Below are 9910 nucleotides of genomic sequence, written 5' to 3'. Positions count from 1 at the left end.
TACAACTACTCACTGCCACTGGATTAATTTGGCAAATCGTATACGATTAATTTGTATCTCCGGTATCTCGGTCAGAAGAAACAGCGATTCTCATGTGTGGGTTTCAGCAGCAGCCAATCAGCAAGTAGTCTTTGCCAAAATGCTTCACATGCTGCCCTTTGGTTCGTGATTCAATTTGGCATATTTTGCTTTATGCACGTATATAAAAATCTCTCATCATTAGCACTATATTGACACTGAGGGGGAAAGCAGTGGGCTTGACACTGCTTTCTTCCTGCATTTCCTCCCCTCTGATAAAGCACCTTTTTGGATATTAACAGTAGCAGTTCTTGGAGTGTCAAGCACAGAAAGGCTACCCACTACTTAGCCTGGACGAACAATGTAAGGCGGAAAGAGCTGGGCCCGGCAGCATGGGGAATAATACGATCATCAGCTTGCTGCTGGTGTGATCAACTGACTTCAAAGTGGAGAAGAGATCAGATGATGGAAATGGCAGAGATATGGAAAGTGTCCTGGAAGCCTTCAGGGTATTAAAAAAAAAAAAAGTAAGATGACATGGACTTTGTCTAGTTCAAGCTGTGGCGATTCTGCATCTGGTCACAGAGGTTTGGTCTTGATGGATGGAGCATCAGGCTGGGGGGGGGGGGGGGGGGGGGGGGGGGGGGGAAGCCTTTCCAGCTTGTCAGTCATTTCAGTCTGGCAACAGCTCTGTAGATAGCAAAACCCAGAACTGCAACCACGGCCGAGCCTAAAGCCACTCTCAGCCAGAATGTTGTGTTGCTCATGTCTGAACCATTCAGGTGCCTGGAGATTGAAAGGGAAAAAGAGCAATTACAGAGGGTCAGCAATAAAAAAAAAACCATGAACAAGCATTAATATTACAAACATCTAGCTTATTTTACACCTTCACCTAGCACCTTTTATTCATTCAGCTTTATAGTTTCTACAGTTTTAATGAAACTTTCTCCTGAATACACCCCTAGAAACTCTGTATATCAAAATGACATTTATTTTTTAATGATAATAAAATGTGGTAGATATAACTCTACACTTTATTTAGTATGTGCAGAGCCATAAATATGCAATTAACCCCTGCCTCGACTTTCTGCTGCCTGCCTGCCATCATCTCCCTCTGCACGTGCAAACCAAAGTGATTGTCAGAATCTGTGTGTATGATGTTTATGAAACTGTCATTGGTACTATACAGTTACAGGTAACAGTGTTATCTAATGTCTGACAGCACTTAGGATATTTTTAATCTGTGCGCAGTTTACCTAAAACAATATAGGGTTCCTATAGGTGGATATATATATAATATATAGAGACATTTACCTCACATATACTTCTCTATTAATGAATCTAACATGGGCTGAACCTGGGATGTTCTCCCCGTACCAAAGAACCTAAATGGTGACTGAAAACAGGAGGTGGTGACTGAGTGCAGCAGGCTGTCTAACTGAAACATACGGGTACATGGCTGCCCAGGCAAGTCTTGTGTAGATGTTCTTGCTGGTGGAGTCAAGGGACAGCGTGGAGAAGGGCATCGGTGGAGGCAGTCTGTGCTTATAACAGAACTCTGCTGGGGTCATCCCGTGGAACTGCTTCACTTCAGGAAGGTCCACCTTGGAGGCGACCAGCACGCATGGGATGTTGCTTTCCATGTAATGTTGCTAAATTAAAAAAAAATTAAAAAGTTCAAACAGTGAAAAGCTGAGTTGAGAGAGAAATAAATTTATATAAAAGGGTGTCCTAATGTAATTCAGATAACACATAACTTTGGGGTTGTTAACTAATTACAGCCAGTGGGTCCAAATACAAGCAAATTAAATCACAGTTTATGTTTATGTGTTGCTTAGTAACTGCAGAGTAATTGTAACTGAATCTTTCTTTAGTCAAACAAATATTAAAAAACTAATAATGATGCTGGAAGGATGACTGTCTCAAGTCTATTTAATATGTTGGACCATCTAACCTCTGCAATCTTCAGCTCTCCAAACGTATCTTTCTGTAATTACATATATGAACGGTAAAGACTGGGAGAGGCTGCCAAGTGAGCTGTGCTGGATTATCAGATAGGGTAACTGTGGGCAAACAGCGGCAAAACACACAGTAAAAGTAGAACTGATCTCAAAATGAAAAAATAAATAGAAATTGACACTTTGTCCTTCAAATGGTCCTGTAACTGACCTTGTATATGCTGGCACAATAGTTGAAGGAATGGGGGTCACTGATGTCGTACATGAGACAAGCAACATCACAGGAGGCGTCTGACTTCTTCAAGAACTCTGTCTCCACGTCTACCTCATTAAGCTGCAGAGAAGAGAAGGTTGCTCAGGTTATAGTCAGGGTCAGATAGAGAGAGACAGTGATTAAAAAAAATCCCCATGGGAGCTACTTACGATAAGGTACTTTTCCTGGTTACTGACTTGTACAGTATTTATGACATAAGGGCAGAAGGCACTGCTGGAATCGCCTTTATTCTATTAAAGCAAAAAAGACACTTTAGCATGATCAGAGTTAATAGTAAAGAGTAGTATTTGTCTATCACTACCTAAGAATGCAACATATGACATTCAGCTCCGGACTAGGTGATGGGGACATACCACAATGTGGCGATCCAAAAAGGCCTGGAGGAAGGCCGACTTGCCTGTCCCTCTTGGTCCAATCACTTTGCAGAGAAATACTGATCTCTGGGTCTGTCGCTTTTCTAGGTCCACCTTTTTCTCTCGTGTCACTTCACATATGAACATTTAAACAAACAAACAAATAAATCACAAAACGGGCAAAAACACTGATATGCTATTTTTTTCCCTATGAAGCTGGTTAGACTTCAACTAGCTTAGCTGTAAGAGCACCACCGATGCTCATCAAAAGAAAAACGTTAAACATTTCAGATGTTAAAATTCTGGAAAAAAAACATAAAACACCAAAACATAAGATGCCAAAAGATCAGCCTGTAAAAACAGTGTAGAAATTACTCAAAGGTAAACTGGTCAACACATGTATTTTCTACTGCCCCCATCTAATAAGCCACTCTAGTTATCTTAAAATGTTTTGCCGTATTTCACATTTGACATGAAAGTTGCTGGTGAACATAAACCTTGAGTAAAGTGACCTCTAGTGGTTGTCAATACCCGTACACATAAACACTGCATTGGTTTTAAATGAAGTGTAAAGTTTAAAGTTTGTGCTCAAAGCAACCAATAGAAATAGAGCTAAGACTTTAAACTTTAAAATAAATCTATCAGAAAAGATAAAAAGAAGAGCAAAACACTGGCTTCTACTCAGTGATGTTACTTAAGTGCAATCTTTAGCCTGAACGTAGTTGTCAATGACACTAAAATGAAGAGGTATTATCCTGTGCACAGTATCAGGGCCACTCAGCAAACTCACATTTGATACAACTATTCATTACACTAAAGTGCAGTTTGTGATCCGTAACTGTTCTGGCATATATATATATATATATATATATATATATATATATATATATACACACACAAAAGTATATATACACAAAAACCCCTGATGACAGGCAGTTATTAAGCAGACTTTCCCTGAATGATTCTGCTAACATGGCTAAACCCAAAGTACACAAAGAGGTTAATTGATTTATCTAAAAGAAAATCAAAGTAAGATCAGGTTTTCTTGCACAAAAAAAGCTGACTCACCAATGGACATCAAACTACCTAAAAGAAAACTGAAACCAGCACGCACATGCACAAAAAGTCTCTTTGCAAAAATGAAAGATTTTTGATGTTTTCCTGACAAATGTGTAACATTACATCACACATCCTTACAAAACTGTTCTCAAACTGCCCACAATGTGTCTGCAGATATCTTTAAGTCACATCCTGTCATATACTGTCAATCACAAAATACAAACTTCATCACTCATTGAGTTAATACCCAGTTACTTTGCCATGCAGAGAGTGCACTGTGCTTCAACCCATGCATCCATAAATGTATTGAAACACATGCAATCTATAAACTTCCATTTCAAAGTGAACTATTAGATCAGATCACCGTGCACAAGCTAAACGTATTCAACAGCATTAAGACTAATCTTCCTATAGAGCTTAACACATGAGAATTACATTTAAGAAGTACTGATATCTCCTATGTGTCACAGTAATAATGCCTTTTATTCACCATCCATGTTAAACACACACACAAACACACACCTGTGACTGCAGCAGTCTGTGAGTCCTGTTCAGTGAGAATAGGGTAGCCTAGATATCCTAGGTGCTCCAGGCAACGGTGGATGTCAAGGTATGCAGAAAGCCTGTGAAGGTCATACGTGTGCAGACAATAAACTCCTGGACGTGCATTAAAGTGTAAACCCAGAGCTTACTTAACACATAATGTCAATAATTTACAAAGAAACTTACGTCCACTGACAGAGGTAGCCGTGATTTGAGATGTAGCCCTCATTTGTGGTTGGGACAGTCATGTAGACTTCAGGACCCCATGGCATGTAAGGACATACGCAAAACAGGTTTCTAAGCTCTTTCGGTGACAAAGCGGAGTCCTTATCCTAAGAGGGAAAGCAATGCACTTCTTCAAAACCAGAATGTCAGTAACGTGACAGCTCATCTGGCTCACAATCCATCGCAGTTCACTGTTTATTATGACAAATGTTGTGAGACCCTATAGATGATCACTGTGTGTAACTTTGATTAAATTCTTATCAATACCGTAGGAGTAGTGAATCCTGTGAATTGTGGATGAATGGATGGATAGACTCAACATGGTATGAGCTACCATTTAACAGGGAGATCATGTTTACACTAATTTTACTGTGCAGCATGACACGAGACCCTTTCAAACACTCACTGCATTCTATTAATCGATCTGGCTTTATGTGTTAGCGGCACCGTTTATTTTTCATAACAAAGCTGAGACAGCAGTCATTACAAAAATCTATGTACCTCCTTTAACACAGAACTGAATCCATACTGTCACATTAACAGCACACATAAAATTACAAGCAGAGAGAACAAGAGCCAGTTTGTGCACTTTTTGTTGTCAGAGGCATATAAACATTCAATTTACTAAACCTAAGTGTGTACAGACACTTTCCCTTGACTACATACATCAAATCTTGTGCATAATAGACAAAATTGCACAAGTACTGAGGTACCTTCCAGCATTAAGGTCAAGGAAACTTTTTATGTAACCACGAGGAATCTGAATTAAAGTCAATATTATAGACCCCATGTCTAAATAGAGCTCATGACTCAAACAACTGAACTTGCTACTTACTTCATCATACTTGTCAAACAACTGCTGGATGAACTGGTAACCCTGATGATTGAGCTCTGTGGTGCAGCCAACAGGAACTCTGAGTCTGACAACAGAAGAACATTTAGATATTTCAATATTTCTCTGACTAATGCAGAAAACCAAACAAAGTCAAAACCACCTGGATGAACAGGATGACTGAGATTACTGTAACTGTACAGGAGCAATGACGTTTTCAGTGTAATTATATGCCCCACTGGTTTACTGTGGCCTTCAGCAATGTTATGTTTTTGGACTGAGACAGGATGCAGGCACTACACATACTCAGGATAAAGGTAATCATCAGTCAGCTCAAGGTTGTCATCGTAGCCAAACTTCCTGAGGATAGTCCACGTGGTTTCATGTCGACCCCTCTGAATAAATAATGTATTAAGGAACAAGAAACCTGAAAAAAAAAGAAGAAAAAGAAACGTGACACCATTAGTTGAATACGGCCCTCAAACAACCTGGTTTAAGGTTACACGCTGACATTCATAACTTTGTATTTAATTATTTTTTAACCATTTAGGGTCAGGCCATTGTCCTGGACTCCATCGCTGGTGTTCTTCCAAACTACAGTCTTAACATCTTCTAAGGCTTGTGGTGCCAGAGGATTCCCAAAACAGGATTTCTACATGAAGACATGTGTTTTTAGTAAACAAATCAGATGTTTGTCTGAAGTAAAAGCTGAGAAAACATCTGATTTGTTTAAAATGAGCACCTGAAAGCTGTTGAGTTCAGCATCACTGAGGATGCGGTCGTTGTCCTGGTCGGAAATGTAGAATATTCGGGTGAGGGCTCGGACACACGACGGTTTTAGCTAGAGATAAACATTAGATATAAAATTAATTAATTTGAATGTATGCGTGTATACAAGTGAAGTGTTTCAGACAGGAAGAACCACACCTGGCATGCAGCTCGAAAAGAAATAAATAAATTAATTAATAAAAAATAATGGCTGACCTGTTTGTCCTCAGGGTCATAAAGAGGAGCAGTGGGGTGTAGAACTGCCTTCTGTGCATAATAGAACAGCTCTGAAATGTTTTTTAGGTTCTTTGCAGAGCACTTGGAAAAAAGAGACAAAGTGCAAAGAATGGTTCAGATATCATTGTCACAGAAATCCCAAAGGCAGATAAGGTGTTCATGTGTAAATATTTTTATGAATCCAGGCGAGTCCAGGTAAAATAAGCAGGTGTGTACAGACAGGAGAGATTAGATCTGTGTGTGTGAGTTAAGTTTCACCTCAACACATGTCTCAATCTCAGAGAACTGGTTCATGATGGGTAGAATGGTTTCCATGGAACTCCCACAGCGCAGATCAGATTTGTTTCCCACGAGGATGATGGGAACCCTGATGTAGCAAACGGAGACAGAAGAACTTTCAGCACAACACCGTCGGGACTTATTAAACACATACATCACAACCTAAGCTCCTGGTCACTTGTGGGATTCAAATACTAATACTCGCTCCACATGTTGAGAATTTCACTGATGCGCTAAGGTCCACTTTATAAAATGTCACAAGAAGCTCTAGTTCCCAGATTACAATGTTTGCCAACATCATATGCAAACAAACACTGTAAAAGAGTGCAAAGTTCAACAGATTAGAGGACACCTAGCCGCAGACACACACACACACACAGCCTCTAATACCTACTTGTTTCCCTTCTCTGCATCTCCGTTGACTAAAGGTATCCATTTGGTTTTAATCTGAAAAAAGAAAAGGCGGCATGTAACACATGTGCGTGGGATCACTGTACAGTATGACACAATATAAGACAAACAGTAGTTTACTACCTTGTCTATTGTGTCCTCATTGGTGACATCATACACTACACACACCACATTAGCCTGTAAGGGGTGTAAAAAGAAAGTTGGATCTTAATCCCAAAAACTGAGAGCAGACTCAGTTTAAACGGTTTAAATGATTGCTACTTTACACTCATCGTTTCAAAGACAAACAAAACAAAAACTAGAACAACAAAAAAACTTTAAGTACTGATTACATTTTGCAAGAGTGCATATATGTACCTGCAGCCAGAGAAAGGAAAAGGATCAGTCTGAAGTTTTATGGCCCCAGCTTTCATATTTTTATTTACAAGTATGCAAAGGTGCACTCCAGCTGGAAATAATAACATTTATTATGTTCTCTTGCTGCTTGCTGCATTTACCTTGATGATCTCATCTCTAAGGACCTCGTCACTCTGCTCTTTTTCTGTTGAAGTTGAAGATAAACATTAATCTCAAACTCATGCCATTCAGACACATGTGCACAATTTGCAACTTCGACAAACTGCACACAGTGTACAACAAGAACAAATCAATGGTGTAATAATGATGTGCTACCTGAGTAGTCCACTATATGTGTGGGAACCTTCTCTGGAGTCACATCAGCAGGGATGGTTATCTCTTCAGCTCTGGGGGGAACCTGTTAGAAATTAAACATCATTAACTGAATTAATAATCACAAACTACTGTTGGATGCAGTCATAATAAGACTCTGGTCATAAAAAGACGGATATGGTCAGCAACAATAAGTAAGCTGTGGTGTTTCACCCATGCTCAATTTGTGTCAAGCAGTACGTCAGTAAAATACCCCCCACATCATTACACCACTGCTAACCTGAGCTGTTGATACAGGGCAGGCTGGTTACATACTTTCATGTTGCTTACACAAAAATGCGACTGCCATCCAAATGTCACAGCAGAAGTCGTCCCTCAGAAAATTGCGATTATCCAGTTGTTGTTAGTCTGTGCTAACTATAACTTCATTTTGACAGCTGACAGGATAGTATCTACTTTAGTGTTCTACATAATGTGCTTTTAGCTTTAATTTTCTGCATACTCCAATAACCTCTTTTTCCTACCAAGGTAACTGTTGCTTTTCTATCAGCTTGAACCCATCTAGCTATTCTGAACTCTTGCATGAACAGGATGCCTAATCTGAGAACTGCTGCTCAGTGGATATTTTTTGGTTTTCAGACCAACTCCCAGAGATGTTTGCATGGGAAGATCAGATCAGTGGTTTCTGAAGTACTCAGACCAGCCTGTCTGGCACCAACCATAATGCCACGTTCAAAGTCACTTTAATCACGTCTTTTGGCAATTGCGATGCTCGGTTTGAATTTCAGCTTGTCATCTAGAACATGTCTACGTGCCTAAATGCACTGAGTTGTTGCCATTTGATTGGCTGCTTAGATATTTGTGTTAGTAGGCAGTTCAACAGGTGCACCTAAAAAAGTGAAGGAGTGTACATAGCAAGAAAAGGCAAATGTTTAGATGCTTAGAAAGGCACAGCAGTGGTGAGCTGTGCTTACAGTTACCTGTTCAGGGAACTCCTCTCCAACCAGAGACATGATGAGAGATGTCTTCCCCACTTTGGCTGTCAGAGAAGAAAATGAGAGGATGAAAGGCGCTAATCTAGCTCGTATTTTGATAGCACCTAATTATAAAGTAGTTATTATGCGGAGTGACCGCTTCATAAAGCCCACTTAATTGAAACGTGTTCACTTAGAAGAAAGCATGATTATATAAAATACATACTATTGTTTGGCAGCTAAATGTAACTCTGTTTTACCTTTAGTTAGTTTATATGGCTCCTTGATGACTGTATCGACCGTTAGAGAGTACTGATGTGTTAGCTTACCTAACTCAAAGCAAACTTTCCAAAATAACAATAAACGACCAATAAAATATACTTATGTTTGCACAGTATGGCTTAAAACTGTTTAGTCAATAAGATAAAAATACATAAAATGATAACGTTATTGCGATTACTCCGTGCTAGAATCCAGCAGCGCATTATTAACTGTAACTTTCCAGTCAAATATTTTAAGCTAGCGAAATATAAACGACAGACAGGAGTATACTGTACCAAGATAAAACATATATTTTTATATGAGTAACTTCTTTCCTTTTAAAGACACTTATCGCCTCTTGGCATCAGCAGTAACCCAGAACATATTCAACTAGAAGTCAAAAAGTTAGTTAGCTACGGCAGCTAATGGCTGCTAGTTGCTTAGCTTGTGCTCGGCTGTCAGTGTGAACGACTTACGTTCCCCCAGTAAAAGTATCCTGACGTCTTGCTTCATGTTTCCTCTCTCTCTGGAGAACAGTCAGACACGTCGCGGCACTAAAGTGACATCCACCATTCATTTGAATGTCAAATTTCTAGCTTAAAACAAACGTGTGCCACTCCACAGCGATATGCAGCCAAGGTGAAATCATATCTTTCCGGTTCACAGAGGAGACCGTGAAACCACGCCCCCTGCTGGGCACAGGCCAGGCGTTACTCACTGCACTGTTGTCTTTGGATTTACTGCACTGGATCAGGGTTTGTTTGCTCAACTACAAACTGAAATCACAGGGAATACACAACAAGTGCAAACAAGAAAAAAATAATATCAAACATGATATGTGGTTTCACATCAATCTGTGTTCATCACTCCCAGTTTAGCATTTTTAATCACATTTCATCCTCGCAAATATAAATACATGGAGCACATCATCGGGGGTCTATATTTTAACATTTGTCCCATTTATTGTCAGCCAATACTATAATTAGAGAGTTTGCTGTTCATTAATTAGAATCTTATTTTTGTAAACAGAATAATTTGGGTGTAAAGAT

General features: G+C 39.5%; 1 protein-coding gene across 1 annotated transcript; it reads right to left on the bottom strand.

Moving 5' to 3' along the window:
* Window positions 1-641: 641 nt before the first annotated feature.
* rhot2 (ras homolog family member T2) lies at window positions 642-9528 on the bottom strand. Its single transcript, XM_084937942.1, has 19 exons — window positions 9338-9528; window positions 8607-8665; window positions 7630-7711; window positions 7455-7498; window positions 7081-7134; window positions 6941-6993; window positions 6526-6634; window positions 6247-6348; window positions 6005-6103; window positions 5806-5914; window positions 5569-5689; window positions 5266-5350; window positions 4392-4537; window positions 4185-4285; window positions 2604-2734; window positions 2400-2480; window positions 2188-2310; window positions 1468-1670; window positions 642-804 (listed from the first exon to the last, which is right to left on the bottom strand). The coding sequence occupies exons 1-19, from the start codon at window positions 9372-9374 to the stop codon at window positions 687-689; spliced, it is 1857 nt and encodes a 618-aa protein (XP_084794068.1). The 5' UTR covers window positions 9375-9528; the 3' UTR covers window positions 642-686.
* Window positions 9529-9910: the final 382 nt, after the last annotated feature.

The sequence above is a fragment of the Perissodus microlepis genome, chromosome 8 (assembly GCF_051167445.1).
Source record: "Perissodus microlepis isolate ML-2025 ecotype Zambia chromosome 8, ASM5116744v1, whole genome shotgun sequence".
In the NCBI taxonomy this organism is placed as follows: Eukaryota; Metazoa; Chordata; class Actinopteri; order Cichliformes; family Cichlidae; genus Perissodus; species Perissodus microlepis.
This window is presented reverse-complemented; position numbering and strand designations above follow the sequence as displayed.

Bases quoted from the DNA above. Each gene is read 5' to 3' on its own strand.
- rhot2 (XM_084937942.1), bottom strand. From the start codon at position 9,374: ATGAAGCAAGACGTCAGGATACTTTTACTGGGGGAAC. The intron at 5,915-6,004 runs GTGCTCATTTTA...GTCTTCATGTAG, and splicing joins CTGAACTCAACAGCTTTCAG to AAATCCTGTTTTGGGAATCC. The intron at 1,671-2,187 runs GTCAGTTACAGG...TTTTTAATTTAG, and splicing joins ATTGTGCCAGCATATACAAG to CAACATTACATGGAAAGCAA.